We start from the raw sequence: 20,342 nt of genomic DNA on the forward strand, positions 1-20,342 counted from the left end.
TGGTGCTGGGGATGAGGAGTTTGGGGTGTAGGAGGGTGCTCCGGGCTGGGACTGAGGGGTTCAGAGGGTGGAAGGAGGATCAGGGCTGGGGCAGGGGGTTGGGGTGCGAGAAGGGGTGCAGGCTCTGACTGGGGATGTGGGCTCTGGGGTGGGGCTGGGGATGAGGGGCTTGGGGTGCAGGAGGCTGCGCCGGACTGGGACCAAGGGGTTCAGAGGGCAGGAGGGGGATCAGGGCTGGGCCAGGGGTTTAGGGCATGGAGGGGTGCTTTGGGCTGGGATCGAGGGGTGGGAGGGCAGGAGGGGTTTCAGGGCTGGGGCAGGGTGTTGGGGCGCGGGGGGTGGTGCTTACCTCAAGCAACTCCTGGAAGCAGCAGCATGTGCCTTCTTCGGTTCTTAGAGGTGGGAGGGATAGCTCACTGGTTTGAGCATTGGCCTGCTAAACCCAGGGTTGTGAGTTCAGTCCTTGACGGGGCCACTTGGGGATCTGGGGCAAAATCAGTACTTGGTCCTGCTAGTGAAGGCAGGGGGCTGGACTCGATGACCTTTCAAGGTCCCTTCCAGTTCTAGGAGATAGGATATCTCCATTAATTATTATTATTATTATTATGTGCAGGCGTGGCTAGGCAGCTATGCGCGCTGTCCCGTCTGGAGGCACCGCCCCTGCAGCTCCTATTGGTCATGGTTCCTGGCCAATGGGAGATGCGTGGGTGGGGGCAGCATGCAGAGCGGAGCCCTCTGGCTTCCCCTACGTGTATGAGCGGAGGGGGGCCATGCCACTGCTTCCGGAAGCCATGTGGAGCAGCCCCCGACCCTGCTCCACAGCAGGAGCTCGAGGGCCAGATTAAAACGGCTGGTGGGCCAGATGTGGCCCGCAGTTTGCCCAAACCCTGGTGTATGCTATATCCCTTTTCATGCCCCTTATCTCTATCTTTTTTTAGGTTGCACGCCCCTGGCACATGTTGAAGCTCACTGAAAACTGAAGCAAAATTAGAAGTATTCAGTAATGCAGAGCTAGATGCTAAATCTTGTGTTACGGAACTTGATTTAGTTCTGTTGAAATAATAGGCCTTATGTCTCTCATTTAGCTTTTAGACAGTTTGGGTACATTTTTGAGGTTCTAGATAACTATTCTACAAAATGTAATCAGACTAGTCTTTTACTTCAGAAAATACTTGCTTTAGTTTATCTTACTCAAAAGTTACTTATTTGCATATTTAATTTGTATTTCAGAGGAGAAGGTGCTTTTCTGAGTTCAAAACACACCTTAGTCATGAATAAAACATTAAAAAAATTGATTTGATTTCTGTCAATATTTATTTTCGTCCTGTGATGGGCTGATGTCTGGATCAGCTACTTGTGAAGTTTTGAAGTGATATGCAAAAATTCTATCCTTACAGCAGGCACTTGTGGATAAAATGAAGAGTCTTCCGGCAGTAGTTTGTGGTAGGTTGGTTGTGGCTCCAAATATATTTTTTATATATAAATTGTTAGGCAAATACTCAAATATTCAATTAAAGCTTTTCTAAATTGGTAATTTAATTTGACTTGTAATACAAGGTGGTAGGGCTGTCAAACGATTACAAAATTAATCATGAGATTAAAAAATAATTGCAATTAATCACAGTTTTAATGGCACGGTTAATAATAGAATACCAGTTACTTAAATATTTTTGGATATTTTCTACATTTTCAAATCTATTGATTTCAATTACTACACAGAATACGAAGTGTACAGTGAACACTTTATATTATTTTTATACAAATATTTGCACTGTAATAAAGATAAAAGAAATATTTTTCAATTCACCTTATAAAAGTATTGTAGTGCAATCTCGTTATTGTGCAAGTGCATTAAAGGGGAGAGAATTACAGGTAGGACCCCATAAAGGTAAACAAACTTGTTTGTCTTAGCAATTGGCTGAAAAGAAGTAGGATGGAGTGGGCTTGTAGGCGCTAAAGTTTTACATTTGTTTTATTTTTGAGTGCAGGTATGTAATGAAAACCAATCTACATTTGTAAATTGCACTTTCACGATAGAGATTACACTACAGTACTTGAATGAGGTGAATTGAAAAATACTATTTCTTTTATCTTTATTACAGTGCAAACATTCGCAATAAAAATATAAAGTGAGCAGTGTACACTGTATTCTGTTGTAATTGAAATCAATTGATTTGAAAATGTAGAAAAACATCCAAAATATTTATAATAAATTGGTATTCTGTTATTGTTTAACACTGCGATTAATCACAGTTAATTTGTTTTGAGTTAATTGCTTGAGTTAACTGCTATTGACAGCCCTACAGTGTGGTGATCTCTAACTTGTATTTACTATTTATAAATGTAACTTTAACGTAAAGTGTGACTGAATTTATGTTCTTTATTATTTTGACAAGGTCTGTGGCCTCTGGATCCTTATAATTTACTTTTATATAGAGCCTCATACAACATGCTTTCCTAAATGATGTACCTTGGAAAAATGGTTCTGTTTAGTAGAAGTGTATAAGGTAGAGGCTGATAATTAGCATGATACTATGAGGTGAGAAAAGTTTGGCCAAGATATTTAGGGCAAAAAGTGCCATAGGAACTTTTTTAGTTCGCATAAAGCAAGTAGGAACCCAGTTTTCACCATCGCATCTGAAAGACCCCCGAAAAATGCATAGAATTCATTTTACGTACCTATAAAAGACAACACTAAAACTGCTGGGATTTTAACTTGTGCTCCCAACATTGATGCTGGTCCCTAGCATGGAAAACTTGTGTTGGCTTAGTTTGTTCATAATTTCAGGTATTGTGATCAAATTTCTTACCCTTGTAGGACAGCAAGTATACTTTTATACAAGCAATGAAATATTTAATGAAAAATGTAATGCCAAATTGCTAGGTTAAATGGCAAAATATATTGCTTCTGCAGGTGAAAGAACCCTGTACATGTTTCTTGCCCAGTTGTTTCAGTTCCCTTTCCCCGTGCTCATTTTTTAACTTGTCTGCAAGTCATGACTGTGACTGAAACCAGTGTGATTAAAATGGAAAAAGGCAAAAGCTTATTCAAGCAATAAGTTTCCTTTACAAAGTGGAAATCCAACAAGGAACTTACCTTTTCTGACTTAGTTTAACAGTTAGAAGAGCTAAGTGGAAATTTAAACAGTAAACTGATATATACTTGTTTATTTTTTTAATAAAAAATATAGCATGCATCAGTCAGTAGCCCAATAGACTAAAAGGGAGTCAGGAGAATGATCAAAGAGGATATGGATATTGCAGAGAAACAAAGTTTCTATACACTATTCTTTACCATAGAGGATAATGGGAAGCTACCTGGAGCAAGTCTAAAATTTGCAGATAATACAATGAGGTTTTCAGTTAAATTTCAGATGTCAGAAAAGGGGTTCTAACAAACTGATGATCAAAATTTCAGTTAGTCACCAGGACTAGTGATAAATTTATGGGGAAGATGGGAGAAGACTTGTATCATCTTTATAAGGCTGAACTATACTTTTTAACCAGTTAATTAGGGTCTCACTTTTTAAAGAAAAGTCTTATAAAATGAATACACCATTTCATTAATGAGGAAAACAGTTGTCCTCTTCTTTTGGTCTCTGCTCCTATTCCTCCCTCATCCATACCTTCTGTTTCCTTTTCAACTAATCATTGTCCTTTCTCCTAAAGTGCTGAGGAGCTATCCTCATACCTCTAGTAGTTTCCGATACTGCCTGTTCTTCCTGTAGCATATAATGGGACTTGGGTAGGGGTAAGGTGGAGGAAGAGAAACATGCTGATTGGGGTCATTGCTGCATTGGATGCAGTTGTAGGAGCATTCAGACCAACAATCACATACCTCACGTGGGCTCTGGTAGGGGCCAGAGTATTGTCCCCTCAAGAAAAAGCCCCACTACACACTTGCTTATCATGATGGGGATATTTTTTTTTTTTGTATACGTAATATGTTTATATTCTCTGAAGAATTAGTAGGTGGAACTGGAAAAGTTGTATTGGAGTGAGCCATGTAACTTTTTAGGTCACAAAGGTCATGACATTTTTGATAGTGGGTGCCTTTGAAATGGGCGTATTTCTGTGAAATTAATTATTTTTTTCCTTGTATTTGTGTAGAAAATGGAGATGCCTAGTTTCTCTTTCACAGATTTCATAGTGTAATGCTTACAAAAAGCAATAGATTGGGATAGTGTAAAGAATGACTAAGTAAAGAATTAAACTTTGAAATTGAATCAGCTTTCATATTTGTATATAGCCTGTTGATTTTTGTTCTGGCTATTTTTTCCTTCCCTTGGCATTCTTTCTTTTAATGTCAGTTTTTTTGTTTTTTAAACAATGTTAATCAGATGCCCAAGTTTTATCAATTTTTGAAGAAGCGGTACACAGTTGCAATTTAGTTTCACCACTGGACGGTTTTGAATATTTGATAGTACTGCTTTTCATATATTGGTGAGTATCACAGCAAATTGGAAATTGAATCCTAGACTTGGGAAGAGTTGTTAAACATTTCTAAACCTGGAAAAATAACTTAAGAATGCAAATGTAGGTTCTTCCATTCATTGGGCCTATATTAATATGAAAAGTATTAACCTTTCTTTAAACAGGATGAAGAAAAGATGGGAAGAAACATCCTTCCTCCGTCTTGACTTCTCCCCATTTGTCTTTTCAAACATACATATATTTTTTAAAAACATTGTACACTTTACAAACTGATAGCTCTCTGGCTTCAATAAAATCTGCTATACTGAAATTTTCTGTAAATGAAGGTTTCTTGTTTAAATGATAACTGCTAACATTTTATTACTGTCTGGGGAAATAGTTTACATATTTTCATTGGTATTCAAGGTATCTGAGGCTCTCAAATTTCATTATCAAATTCTCTCATCTGATACCAAGTTTTCCCCAACAATGCATCAGCTTGAATGGCAAATCACATAAAAGAGCAAAAAATGATTAAAGTATTTTTCCCCCACAGTATCCTGCAGAACTGCCAGATTGCTGTGTAGACTTCCCTGTTGAATTTGCTATCTCTTGGATTCCACAGGTAAAATCCATACTGTGTCCTTTTCTAATAACTAAGATTATATTTATTTACCAGCTTAAAGATATATTTACACTGTGTTTCTGATATGACAGGTGTGTGGTAATGGTATATTTAAAAAGAAAAACAGGTCTGACAATTTTGAACCCTCTTCCCATTTGTTTTCTTTGGTATTTTTTCCTTCACACATGCTTGGGAGAATGCTATATTTAGTGTATTCATATTTAATTCTCCAACATTTACAGTTTTAAATTAATTTGCTTTCATCAGTTTTTCAATTTTTAAAATGTTTCCTCAACCTTGTAGAGCTACTGTGTCAACACTAAATCCCTACCCCATCTCTTACACACTGGACTGCTGAGACTCCAAATATTTATGAATGATACTGGGAAATATATACATGAGAAAGTAATTACTGATAACAGGGGGGAAAGCTCCCTCTAAACCGTGATGAATATTTTTTTTAAAACACTGACCAGCAACAAACAGCAATCCTTTATAATATATGTAGCTTAATAAGAGCACTTGAGTCTGATATAGTATTGTAAGTTTAATGATTTGTTCTAATTAAGAACCAAATGCCATTGCTTTCCTTTTTTGTGGAAGGCCTGATGTTTCTCATGCATTATTTCTTACATCTCTCCCTTCAATAGCAGTGCATGTTCTTGCTAAGGGATTTACAGACAAATTAACTGGAACACACTGTGGAAAATATTTAATGTTAGTTCCTGAATTAAATAAAACTAAACATCATTTTTTGTAAATATTACATATTTAAAAAATCTTGTCCTTGTCAGATTGTTAGGCTTTCCACCTATTAATAAAAAGTGTGCAAGTGTATGTAAAACATTAATTTCTTGTGGTGTGGCATAAAGATTGTATCAGTATGAGTTTGGGATGGCTGCATAACTTCTGAGTGGCAAAACTCTGAGTCTTGTCACTTTCAGGATGACACACTTATTGCATTGGAAGTTTGATGAAGGAACAACTGCAGATCTGGGCAAGATTATATATAGGAAATAATAAATATATTTTGACATTTCACAGTTTTGTTTTCGCTTTCAGAGCTTTGGTTGATTCCATACATGTTTTGGAAAAACTTATATGTGTATTGTTTATTCTGTAAATTGTAGTGGCTTTGTTGCTCTTGTTATAAACACTGATTTTATGTTGTGTATGCATATATCACTTTCAAAACCTTTTTTAAAGCCACTTATAGGCTGTGTAAATTCATGTTTGTTTAATTTTTGAAAATATTTGAGTTGATTGTTTTTGATTGACAGACTGAAAAATACAAGCTGACTTAAGTTAAAAGCATCACAAATATTCTCAGTCAATTTCAGCTCTGATAGTTTGCTGCTGATAACCTTAAGAACTACCATCTGGAGTAACTTTTTTTTTTTTTTTTGAAGTGGTTTTAAACAAACCTCCCAAGAATCAACCTTGTTTGACAAGTTAAAATTGATAATGTTTACATTCATGTTGCAAGCAGGTGAAAGTCTGGCATTGTCAATGTGACCTACAAAAATCTTAAAGTGGAAAAATTTATTGAGATTAGAATTAGATACTGAATATTCCAAGCCCCTGGGATAAGAGAGACTATTCACAGTGTAATTATCTAGAGACTTATCCTTTTTTTTGTCTTTGCAACCAGTGACAATTCATTCCAACTGCAGATAGTCTGCTCTAATTCTGAATGAAGCTCCCAACACACTGCAGTATGCTGGTACATTCACATCAGTTGTAGAGCCCTGCTGGAGAATGGAGTCTGCTTATATCGATCAGAGTGTCAATTTTTTGCAAAAATGTGTTTGGGGGTTGGAAGCAGGATATAACACTTCTTAGAAAAATAGAAAATCACCCATTTTTTCAGAATGTATGGAATTAACCCTTGTAGGCCTAATTCAGGCTCCAGCAAATTGGTAATTTAGCATAGGACTTGTTGGGATATTGCCTGGAGCAGTATCCAGCAATTCCTGGTATGGCTGAATATTTTGCTACCTAAGACGACTAAAAAGGAAGACATACAGAATGTGACTCTTGCCCTGCCCTAGATATTTTGGGTATTCAACATGCAGTTCTAATCCTGATAGGTTTTTAATTTTAACATGTGTAGGTCACCTTTAATGGAAACACTGACAAGACCCTTAACTGAAGCAATGGAAATGTCCCTGTTATAATACAAATACAAACTCCTGTTAAAGGGAATATAAATAGATTTCAGGTAATTGTCCCCCTCCCCCCCCCTCCTGTCAGCTTTTGCCTATTTCAAGTTGTGTTTTAGTGCTTCTGGACTTGAAACTTGGAAGATCTTTATTTTCCTTTTTTGAATAATAATAGACATGGCTTTATGGCGTCCATATTAAAAATGGGTAATTTTCCTTATGGTCCCTGTCTTCCTGCTGGGTTGATAATGTTTTGATGTATTTTTCTTTCTCTCTGATGAGAGGTCTGCTGCTGCTGCTTTGACATATTCATTTGGATGAATAATTATAACTTGCACAATGTCAAGCTGAAGATGGTAGGGTTTTGTGCGTCATGACAAGCCTAGTAGCCAGTGCAGGTGTCTCACAGCATGATCAGCAACAGCTAGTGTATTCTAGCTCAGAGGAGACATTTTAGAGTAGGCAGAAATCAGCACCAAGGGCAAGTTGCTGCTGCTACTACTGTTATATGTGCCAAATAAATGCAAAGTGCTTCTCAATGACAAGTGCAAGAACATCTATTTATTTCAGTTATATACTTTTTCTAATTAACCAGATAAATTTACAGTCTGCACATTTTAGCATACACTATAAGAATGGTTCTACAGTTATGGATTCTTGTGTCCTCACATTAGATTACTATCCCTATATTGACCACTACCCACCTGGATTCATTCATGAAGGTCATGAAAATGGAAATTAATGACTAATGAGGTCATGCAGCTAACAGTGAAACATAATACAAGATCTGGGAAAGTATATTGGTGTGAATGGCATTATTCTTTAGAATTTTGAAGGAATAGTTCCCATAGTAAAATAATATTGATCATAATTGTGGTATTTCTAGTATAGGAGCTTTACAGAACTCAACTTTCTACATATCCATGAGGTAGTGACTCTCTAACACAATACAAAAGCCTGGAATGGTTGACAACATTTTTCTAAAGATATTAGCATGTTCGCTCAGTTTTAGATTTAGTTTTGGTGGATGTGTGTGAGAGAGCAGGAGGGAAGTATTCATTTTCAGTAAATGACATGGAATAACAAATTACAGATGAAAAAGGTCATCTAATCCCTTCTATTACCAGTCCAGAATTGTTCATTAAATTTTCTCGTGTTTAGTCCTACCTACAACACTGGAAAGACTGTTCCACAGATATTGTGTTTTCTCTGGTATTCAGCTGAAACATATTCTTGATATTAGTCTTTTGGTGGAGTGTTGAATATACTACCTTCTAGTTTCACAATTGAGACTTGCACCTGGGCACTGCAACTCTTGGAGCCATCTAGAAAGCAGTGAATGTTTGGTGCAGGCGTACATCAGTAGTTGTGTCCCCAAATATTTTGATTTAATTCTGCCATTTGAAATATTGTGTGGATCCTATAGAAGCAAGGATCCCTTCAGAGTTAATGTAACATTCTTTTCTTAACTGAGAACTGTTTTTGTGGAATTTCACTCTTGGAAGACGTGGCTTTCTGGTGGAGGGTTGAATATTTCAATACGAAAGAACTGCTCTCAAAACAAATATCTGGCTGGGATCTTGTGTTGAAAGAGAGGTGAGAAGTAAGTACAGGTTTCAATAGAGCTTTATGTGGCAGCTCTACATATTTCAGAGATGGAGAAGTTACTCGAGCATGCCTCAGCCCTAGACAAATGGCCTGGTGGGATCTGGTACTGGAATACTCATTTGGTCATACCAGGAGTGAATATTGTAAGCTATTCTGACAGTGTGAATAAACTAATTAGTCCCTTGGATTTGTCCCTCAATGTCACATTCTTAGAAACCTTTGAAGGGGGTTCATTTTATCCAAGCAATAACTCATTACTTTTTAAAACCTAACTAATGTAGTTTATCCTCCACTTGTATATTATGGGATTTTGGAGATGATATGTTTGAGATAGAATTCAGGAATTCCCTTAGAGAAGAGACCAGGGTGTGGATGCAGCCACCCACTTATCTAAGTGAAACATTGCGAAAGGAAGATCAGCCATGCATTTCTGCAGAACTACTAATACTATTAATATTCGAGAGGTAGTAAAGGAACAGAGAATGTAGGTAGGCTAATGCTTAATACTTTAGCACTACTGTTTGAATGTGTAAGATACAAGCAGTCATGCTTTTCAGGTGCCTCCAAACTCGTAGGATGAAAACCTGGCCCCTCTGAAATCAATGTGAGTTTTTCCATTGACTTCACTGGAGTTAGGATATTGCCAGTGGTGTTTAGATGTTTAATCCCAAATATAAGGTTCTGCCCAAGCAAGTCACCCTGGATAAATTTCCCCTATTCCTATTTTACCTTCTCATATCACCTATGTAGTTCTTCTTTCCTTGTGTTTTGAACCATTCATATAATTTAGACTGCTAAGAAGAAGTTCTTTAACACATACTCTTTCTACATGAATAGTTAATACCCAGCAAGCTGGGGTGTAAGCCCATGATCTGTGCCTCTTTTAAAACCATATCGAGAAAGAATAGAGAAATCAAGTTTAGGCTCCTGATGATGGAGTAGGCTCTGTGACCAACCTCAGGCCCTTTCCCCACCTCCCCCCGACATCAGTCTCCAAGCACTCTTTGTTTCCTGTTTGGAGACCAAGAAGCAGAGGAGGTCAGAGATCCTCATCAGAGAAAAGTATAGGCAGTATCAACAAGCCTCCTAAGAAAATGTCTAGCTGTAGTAGAGCCTTCATCCAGAAAAAAAAAAAAAAGAGCCTGGTCACCTCAGAGACACTGTGGTCCTGTGACCTTAGGTCCCACAGAGAGTTCTGTGGAGGCTCCAAGCTGCTCCTGTACCTGGAGCTCTTTGAAATTCTTCAAAACACCATGGGCACCATTTATATCTCAGTGCTGAAACCAACCCGAATACTGTTGAAGCATGACAGACTTAGCAGAGACTCCAAACACATTATTTAATGGAAGCCTTTGCCATCTTCAGACTCCTTGGTTCTGGTATGTGAGTAGCCAGACATCTGCAACAACAGAGGCTATCCACATCCTCAGTAACGGAGTCATCTAACAGACCTGTGTCTCAACTACCAGTGCCTTTGGACCTGCCCTATTTTCTAGATAGGCCCACCGAAGTAGACCGTTCCCTCGGTATTGACACATTTGGCTCATTTACACCTACTGCAAGAATTTAGATGTTCTAGAGACTTGATCGTGTCAGATAAGCTGGAATCCCCCTTGTTAATGGGCACCATGCAATTGTCAGTCCCAACAGCTGTAGGGTCATCGAGACCATATCTTTCTCTAGTACCTCCTAACTTTCTGACTATGTTGAGGATGTCCTCAAACTCCCAGATCTTTGTACAGTGGATCCCCTAACAGTGCTACGCAGAGAGTTTCGTTGTATGATTGTATGCTACCCATACCTCGACAACTGGCTCATAAAGGGCTGCTCCAGAGTCCAGGTCCAGTGCAGCGAGACATTGTAAGCGACCTGTCAAGCTCTGAGCCTGTTGATTAAAAACAAAAATCAACATTGGTTCCTGTTGAAAGGATAGAGTTTATTAGAACGATCTTCGACTACCTGAGCCAGAGCCTTTCTGCCAGAGGTCAGGTTCAGGGCAATGTCAGATCTGATTGCCAGCATCACTGCCAACCCGTTCACCATCAGGTCTCCCTGATATCAGATACATCCAACCCTGAATGAGGAGCACATCTCGGTACACTGCAAATGCAGGGGATATGGTCAAGAGAGGAGCTCACACTTAATTTAAATGTCAGGGAGCTCAGACCCATCTGTCTAGCTTGTGTGGTGTTCTTTCCCCACTTACCCCGTCGGGTAGTGCAGATATTGACAGACAACATGGCCTCCGTGTTCTATGTCAACAGTCGGGGGGGTAGGGAGGAGAGGCTCATTCGTCAGATCTGTGCCAGGAAGCCCTTTGCTTGTGGGACTTCTGCATCTGACATGATCCATCTGGAAGCCTTGCACCTCCCCGGCATCCAGAACATGCTAGCGGATCGCCTCAGCAGGTTCTTCTCTCACCATGAGCAGTCTCTCCACTCAGAGGTTATCAGGATGCTGTTCCAGAAGTGGGGAACTCCCCGAGTGGACCTGTTCACCACCAGACAGAATAGAAAGTGTCATCAGTTCTGCTCCCTGCAAGGCCTCGGCCAGGAGACCTGATGCCTTCCTGCCAATCCCACTCGTCAGCAAAGTCCTCTTAAAAATCAAGAGGAACAAGGCACGGGACATTGATTTGCCCCAGCATGGCCTCGCTAGCATTGGTTTGGCATGCTCATGGACCTGGCTATAGCAGCCCCGTGGGTGCTTCCCAGCCTCCAGACCTGCTCTCGCAGGATCACGGTCAGCTGCTGCAACACGAACCGAACCCCACTCCACCTTACAGGTTGGATGCTGCATGGTTGAATCCAGAGGAACAAGCCCGCTCTAGTCAGGTATAGCAGGTTCTCTTGGAGAGCAGGAAGCCCTCCACCAGAGCAACTTACCGGGCAAAGTGGAAGCATTTCTCCTGCTGGGTAGCGGAGCAGGGTATCTCCGCAAACCGATTGTCTCTGCAGTCCATTCTGGATTACCTGCTTCACTTAAAGCACCAGGGCCTCACCTTCTCTTCGATCAAAGTTTACCTGGCGGCTAATTCAGCCTTTCACCCTCATCTCCAGGGTAGATCGATACTCTCTTATGACATGACTATTAGGTTCCTGAAAGGCCTTGAAAGACTCTTTCAGGTGGTCCGGGACCCAGTCCCCCAATGGGACCTCAACCTGGTCCTCTCCAGGCTCATGGGCCCGCCCTTTGAGCATTTGGCTTCTTGTTACCTTTCCTACGTGTTGTGGAAGGTCGCATTCCTTGTAGCTGTGACCTCAGTGAGATGAGTGTCCGAGATTAGAGCTCCTACTTCGGAACTCCGTACACCATGTTCTACGAGGACAAGGTTCAGCTGCAGCCCCACTCTACCTTTCTGCCAAAGGTGGCATCGCACTTCCACATCAACCAGGATATTTTTCTTCTGGTGTTCTGTCCAAAGCCACACTTGACCAGCGAGGAGAGGTGTCTGCATACTCTAGATGTCAGGCATTGCAGTGGCTTTCTACTTAGAGCGCACCAAGCCCTTCCGTAGATCGACTAAGCTCCTTATTGTGATAGCCGACAGGATGAAGGGTCTCCTGGTGTCCTCACAGAGGATTTAAATCTGGATCACCATGTGCATCTGTATCTGTTACGAGATACCATAGACTGTGCCTCCTCCAATAGTGAAGGCTCATTTGAGAAGGGCACAAGCTTCTTCGGCTGCTTTCTTGGCACAAGTCCCTATCCAGGACATACGCACTCAAAGAAGAAAAGGTGGTTATCTTCAGGAACTGTTGTTCTTCGAGATGTGTTGCTCATGTCCATTCCATGACCCGCCCTCCTTCCCCTCTGTTGGAGTTCCAGCAAGAAGGAACTGAGGGAGTGGGGAGCCGGCAGCGCCCCTTATACTGGTGCATACGCGCGCCACTCCTGAGGGTGCCAGAGCTGGTCCCCTATGGATACCACTGAGGGAAAAACTTCTGCATTTGACCGGTGCATTTGACGAGCACACACACCAACAATGGAATGGACATGAACAACATCTCGAAGAACAGTAGTTACGGAAGGTAACCGTCTTTTATTTGACCACATGAGCAAGTACCTTGTTGGCACAGCCCAAAATAGTATCAGCAGCACTGTTTTAAAAGAACAGTGGTCAAAAATAAACTGGTTAATGAAGTATAAAGGAATGATACATTTTTCATGGTTGCATGACAAAGTAGTATGATGGATTTAAATAGATATAGATGTAGATAGGCATACAGAAAAAGCCAGTTGGCAACATCAATGAAGCATGCAAATAAGATCAAATAAACAGAGCATTTAAAAAAAAAAAACAAAGGGGAGGAATGTAACTATCTTTTTAAGGAACATCATTGAAAAATTACAATTAGTATTAAAATTAATTGGATTTTAAAATTTATCTGTGGGTTGTAGTCCCTTGATGTTGCTTTTTTCTATTGAAATCATTTGAATTCCCCAAAGATAAAGATAGCAATGATTATTAGAAGATTTATCTGTGTATGATGTAGGAAAATGTAAAAAAAAAAAATAAAAAAAAATAAAAAAAAATGGAAAGCAACTGTTGCAAGTACCAGAAAATTATGCTATTAATTTAAGTGTCATCAGAGCACAAAAGATCACATTCCAGGACTGTATGAAAATTATTAAAATACTGGAAATAATAGTACTTAAGATGAAGATATTATATTCTAAGATCTGGTTAAGTGACTGACATTATTATATCACTTCAGGTATTATAAAAGTAACAAAATGCTTTTAAAGATAATAAGAGTTAGGTTTTTAGATTGGCAGTATTCACACTTTTCTGCTTAAGTGCTTTCCTACTTTAATATAATTTAATAACAGCGGAAAAAACTCCAACATTTTATTTCCAACCTATACCTTTTCTTTTTACAATATTTTCTCAGATACAAAAAACAATGAAATATCATGCTCCAAGAAAAAATTCAGCAACCCTTATAATTTTGCTTCCTTTTGTCCAGTTGACCGAGAGAAAAAAATGGTAGATAAAGGTTACAATAAACAGATTTTCTATATAATATATTCCTAAAAGGATTACTTTTGTAAATAATTATCACTATTTATTTGTTAATTTGATTTTTTTCTGTGAGACCCCAAGAACTTCCAGGCCAAAATGATATGTGAGATTTCAAATCATGTGGCCTTTTTTACATATTATTTTCTTCCAAAATATGTAATGGCTCCTCGTCCTCCATCTAGGGACACCTTTAGCATTGCTGTTCTTTTCTCCATTTACTCCTCTTCCTTCTCTTGTTTCCCCCATCCACTTCTATTGTTTGAATAACCACTCCATCCAGATGATTCCCAAATCTACCTCCAAACTATTCCCCTCTCTTCAGTCTCAAAAGTGCCACTGCCTCTCTAAATTTGAGATGGCAGCAGGGTATCCCAGAGAAGTCTCTAAAACTGAATTCTATGGGTATCTCTACACAGCAAAGAAAACCTGTGGCTGGCCTGTGCCAGCTGACTCGGGCTCACGGGGTTCAGGCTATGGGGCGGTTTCACTGTTGTGTAGACTTCTGGCTTCGGCTGGAGTCTGGGCTCTGGGATCACCCCACCCTGCAGGTTCATAGAGCCTGGGCTCAAACCTGAGCTTGGAAGTCTACACAGCAATGTGTAGCTCACAGCCCAAGACCCATGAGCCCAAGTCTGCTGGCATGGGCCAGCCACAGGTTTTTCTTTGCTGTGTAGACGTACCTTATATCTTTCCACCTGATTCGTTTCCAATAGTCTCTCTAATTTTTTTGACAACTTTTGCTATTTTTCCTGTCTCCTAGGCTTGCAAGCTCATTATCATCTTTGAATCTCTCCCCACCCCTTTCCCCATATCCAGTCACCATCTAGGTTTCTTTGTTTCCTCTTTTAATATAGACAAAGTACATTTCTTAGGCCTTGGCTACACTTACCAGCTAGTTCGACGGCTGGAAATCGAAGTTCTGGGTTCGACTTATCGCGTCTAGTCTGGACGCGATAAGTCGAACCCGGAAGTGCTTGCCGTCGACTGCGGTACTCCAGCTTGGCGAGAGGAGTACCGCGGAGTCGACGGGGGAGCCTGCCTGCCGCGTGTGGACCAAGGTAAGTTCGAACTAAGGTACTTCGACTTCAGCTACGTTATTCACGTAGCTGAAGTTGCGTACCTTAGTTCGAATTGGGGGGGGTAGTGTAGACCAAGCCTTACTCTCGAGCTCTACTCCAAAATTTGTATCCATGCCTTGATTCTCTCATATGGACTTTTGCAACCTTCTGCTCTCTGACTTGCCCATCTCTTTCCCTCTTTCTCTTCTTTCCTCTTTGTATTACATCCCTGTCATCTTAGTGGTCAGCCAAAGTGGAGATACAGAGACCAGCTTTTGCATTTATCTAGTATGTGTTATATATAATTTCACAAGATAAATATTTTCATTAGAGTGATTGCACTTGAAGATGAAAGAAAAAAAAATCTGCATTTTGTGTCTGAAATCATACCCAGACTGGACGTAGAAGAGCCATTCTTTTAAACTATTTAATTAAAATTTGCTAAATAATCTACGAAGTTTTTTTTTCCCTGATGGACTTTTGATCAACATTATAAAATCCTTATGAAGAAATAGTTCTTTTCAAAGCCAAATTTATTTTTCTAAAGTTGTCTAGGACCAAACTACTCTAGCAATATCTATTTGACTGAAACAATGAAATATAAAAAAAAAGTGTGTGTTGAAAATGCATATGCTATGTTCGAAATGAAGTTGTATAATAGAGTTTAAGGGTGTAATTCTCTTAAAATCAACTGGAATTACAAACTCAGATCTGTACATTTAATTCTTTATCAATCTCTTGAAATTAAATATTTTAACGTTTACATTCTCTTTGAAGGGGTTGAGGGCTGAATTCTCTGGTCTGTTAAGCAGTGGAAATTGAATTTGCTATGCCTCTTCTGCAACTTTAATTTACCCAGGACTAGATAACTAAGCATCACTCCCTTTCTCATAGACACAAACAGTGGAGAATTGAGTCCTGAAACCATACTAGCGGGTCAGACTTTTTTAAAAGTAAATAATTCCTTCTAGAAATCACATTCTGGGACTGAAATAAGCAAGTTTCTGGCCACACAATTGTTTTTGAGATGCAGAGGATGCCTTTTTTATATGAAATCCATCTACAAAAGACTCTGACTACTATTTGACTCTGAATAAAATCTTTTGAAAAGTTTAGTTTGGAGTGGGAATCGCTGCATAGGAGTCAAGAAGGCAAACTCAAACAGCCAGCAGATTATGCTGAATTTTACTCACTGCTTACTTAGAATGCAGTTGTTATGAATATGTAATAACAATATTTCTAGGTCTTAACAGTGATTTCTGAAATTATTAGGTTTGAGAATGGCTATTAACGTCAAGAATGCTGTACTTTAGATACATTAGAATATAACAAAAACGTGTTAGAAAATTTAGCTGTACTTTTTGAGTACATTACAGTTATCGGTAGTTAATATTTGTGTGGTCCATTAACAAATGAAAAAAGCGTTTTGAGTACTAACAGGAAAAATGTTGACCCTAGCACACTGCAGTATATTTTACAGCGGGATGTGTGCTAGATTTAAAAACTTTGAAATGCTGTAGTTTTTTTTAAAAAAAAAATCATTCTATATTGCTATTGGTAGAGTGCCATGTAACTTTTTAAAATGTCCTCTTTTCTTAGAGCTCCTTAGTAGACATTTATAACCAGTTCTTGGCAGCGTTAGAATCACTGAAAGAATTCTGGAATGCTATGGATGAAATTGATGAGAAGACTTGGGTACTTGAGCCAGAAAACCCCACACGGAGTGCCACAATGAGAAGAATTGCACTAGGTAGGAAAACAGGAGAAGGAATAAAGTATTTTTTTTTAAACAGAAGTGAAGTTGATTGTTTTGCTTTACTTAATAAAGAACAAGGAATAGGAAAACAAAGGTTACACTTAAAAAAACCAAACAATTACATGTTCGTTATTGTACAAAACTAACCTGAGGCAGAATATTGAATTTGTTTGGGGGAAAGTATAATTTTGTATTTTTAGTTTTACATTTAAAGTTCTGATATAAATATTTATAAATTACAAACATAAGCATTGATTAATTCAAAACTGTGGACACATTTGTGATAATCGTATATAAGAAGTATTTCCGTATAGGATTTTTAAATAAAAGAAAAATGAGTTTACTTTTTAAAAAGTAATTCACTACTAATTGTAATGAGAAACCCCTGTCAGAAAACTAAATTTTGGAATACATTTTAGGTTATACTGTAAATATTTTTTTAGTATGAAACTGTTTTTGGAAGGATGAAAGAACTGAAAATGCAATTCCTCTCCCCTGCCTTTTCTTGATTCCTGAGGGTATGTCTATGCTGCAGTAAAACACCTGCAGCCGTCCTGTGTCAACTGACTTCGGCTTCAAGGCTATAAAACTGCAGTGTAAATGTTTAGGCTCTGGCTGGAGCTGGGACTCTGGCACCCTCCCCACTTGCGGTTTATCAGAGGACTTTAACTCACTGCCTAGATAAAACTTGTTCATACTGAACTGAAATTTGTAGTCATGAACACCATCAGTTCAGAATTCTAAGCCAAATAGCTTATTTTAGCCATCTAAAAGCTGTAACAATGTTCATAAAACGACAGGTGTGCTCAAAACAACTCATTTGAAAAACATAAGTACTTTCTCTATTTGCGGTTATAAAGGAAAGCTTTACACCGTTCATTTACATGCATTCTCTCTCATTTCAGGAAACAATGTTTCCATAAACTTAGAGGTAGATCCCAGGCATCCAACTATGCTTCCTGAGTGTTACTTTCTTGGAGCAGACCATGGTAAGGGTCACATCCTGTCCTGATTTTTTCCCACATTTTATATGGGGATGATACACAAGCTGGGAAAAAAACAGCTTACCTGTCAGATGCCAGGCTGAGTTTGCAGGGATAACAAAAACACAAAACATCTAATTCTTTTAAGTGTTGATTGAGCAAATTTGTTCTGCAAGTTACTGAGAGAAAGGTGGAACGCTACACTTTTTTTTTTTTAGTCCTTTTCCAGCAGAATCACAATTCAGAAGATGCCCTGTGTCCTGTAGAGAATTATTCCTAAAGATAATTTATCTGACCATATCTATGATTATTTTGCCTGGTTTTTTTGTTTGTCATAAATAATCCACTGCAAATTTCCTAATGTCTTTTCCTCTATTTTCTATAGCTCCTTGCCATGTTTTGAGGGGAGATCATACCTTTGGTGTACAATGTCCCAAAACTTAGCGCAATTATCATTCAAATATGATAACTGGGGGCCAGATTTGTAAATGTATTAAGATGCCTAGTGGGATTTCAAATGCATAGGCACCTATCTGCATATTTAGGTGTCTAAATACCTTTAAAAAATCTCTAGTTGTAAGTGCTGGAATGTGGGGGAAGTCTCTTCCTGCGAGTAATATAAATATCTATGTATAACTTTGTAGTGGTAAATCCTCTGAGAACTAAGCTGAACAACAATATGCACTTGTGGTAAGTGTTTTCACTCATACAATTTTAGTTTAAAATCTGCATTTTGCAGTTCCATGTGTTGAAGTCTATTTTCTTCTACTTGCAGGGATCCAGATATCACCCTACTACAAAATTTGAAAGAAGTTTTAGAAACCGATTTTCCTTCTCGTGCTGTGCTAGAAAAGACTGTAAGTATTGCTTTTTGTTGATGCTCAGTCTTTGTTTCTGAATACTATAGACTGATGAAAATGAAATTGTCACCTTATAACTGCCAGCAAAAATAAGAGTCAGAAAGGATGTAATTGGATTAATAATTTGTGTAAAAAAAAAAAAAAAAAAAAAAAAAAAAAAAAAAGGCTTCTGAACATCAAGCAACAATTGTTAGCTTATTAACATAGTTATAAGAGCACACTTTTCTATGGTCTCTACAGCATTAAGGTGATTAATTACTGGCATCAACATTAAAAGGGGAGGAGGAAATTCCATAGTATTAATAAAGTGGAAAATCCAAACATTCTGTTATGGCTATAGATGATTTAGAATGCTAATTATGTAGGTAGATCTGCTTAGAGGGAACAAGAGGCCATGCAAATAATGGTGCTGCATCTTCAAGTCATGTCCCTGTGGATGCTCCTCTGTTGGTGTGCTTGTGTCCCTGTGCTGCTGATCAGAGAACTTTGGTAGTAGTCAGTTTCACCCGCGCATGTGCTGCTCCCCACCTGCCACAAGGCTAGCCAGCATGTGTGGGTAATGCCTCCTCAGTTCCTTCTCAATCATCCTTGGCTAAAGACAGAACTAGAGCTGTCCGTTCATGGATTGTTCTCTCTCTTAGAATTGCTAATTTTAACTTCTTTTGAAGCCCATTTTCTTTCTTTGCTTCATTATATTTTATTTTGGCCATTGCCTAGAAGAAAAGAAAAGGACTTTGTCTTCTGTTGCCCCCCAGTCGGGGGGGGGGGAGGGGGGGGCCCTGGACAAGGATATGCCTGATTCTCTGGGGCTTCAAAAAGTGCCTCAATTACAAGGGATCTATCCCAGTTACCAATGGACACTCACAGTGCATTTGCTGTCTGGGGAGAGAAACACATTCCACAGAAGTGTGCAGCAACTGAATCCCAGATCCAGGAAGGACAGAGGCTCAAACTCCTACTCATGGAGTCGGTCATTTAACCTCTGGAGTCTTGGTGGTAACCCTCAGTATAACCCTCTACTTCGAAGGGAGGTGAGCTCAGAGAGATGCCTGCGAGCCACTCATGTAAGGCCTCTTAGAAAAGATCTGTGAGTCCCCATAGCGAGTACTGATCGAGCCAAAAATTATCCCTGTCTCGGTCAGTATCAGTACCGATGGCACCAAACCTGTCTAAATCTGGTACCCATAGCATGCATGGTACTGAACTGACAGGGCAATTTGGAATGCGTAGAGACTCAACGGGTGCAGGCAAAGAAGCATCAGTACCATGGGGGCATGAGAAACATACAAGATCTGCCCCAGGGAAGGCTCTGTCAGTACAGTCATCAACATCCGTACTGCCACAATACTGAGTTCACCCAGAGTCCTTTCCGTTGTCTGAATCAGAAAGTGAGCAAGAGGACCTAGCTTCCCAACACCCTTCTCACCCACCATACAGAGCCCAGTTTCACTATGGACACCGGGCATACCACCCTTCTGACCCACAACGTCCCTGGTATGGGCAACTGTGGTACCAACCACTGTGCCCCTTCCCATCAGAGTGGCCATACTGGGAACCTGGCAGGCCCAAAGGCAACAAGCCTCCATCACTGCTAGTATGGCATACCAACAGCTGAGGAAGTACCCTCCTTCAGCCGCTGCCTCAAGGGCCTCTGAACTCCCCAAGCAGGCTAGGGAGGAACCGGAGGCCAAAGTCAAAGAGGAAGTTACTCCTCCAGCCCACTTCTCATCATTATCACCAGATGAGACTGTGATGCCCCCTCCACCATCTTTAAGCTGTTCCAGGTCTTGGCACAGAGGGTGGCAGAGGCCTTTACAAGCAGTGTCTGAGTTGCACTCTGGAGGAGCT

General features: G+C 39.6%; 1 protein-coding gene across 1 annotated transcript in view; it reads left to right on the plus strand.

The window, feature by feature from the left end:
* Positions 1-20,342, plus strand: part of FANCL (FA complementation group L) — a 79,187-nt gene that overhangs the window by 40,110 nt on the left and 18,735 nt on the right. Inside the window, exons 7-11 of the mRNA XM_034764287.1 lie at positions 4,970-5,038; positions 16,495-16,645; positions 17,557-17,640; positions 18,279-18,324; positions 18,410-18,491. Of these exons, the coding sequence (XP_034620178.1) occupies positions 4,970-5,038; positions 16,495-16,645; positions 17,557-17,640; positions 18,279-18,324; positions 18,410-18,491 (432 nt within the window). The remainder of the gene's footprint in view (positions 1-4,969; positions 5,039-16,494; positions 16,646-17,556; positions 17,641-18,278; positions 18,325-18,409; positions 18,492-20,342) is intronic.

The sequence above is a fragment of the Trachemys scripta genome, chromosome 3 (genome assembly GCF_013100865.1).
Source record: "Trachemys scripta elegans isolate TJP31775 chromosome 3, CAS_Tse_1.0, whole genome shotgun sequence".
Lineage (NCBI taxonomy): Eukaryota > Metazoa > Chordata > Testudines > Emydidae > Trachemys > Trachemys scripta.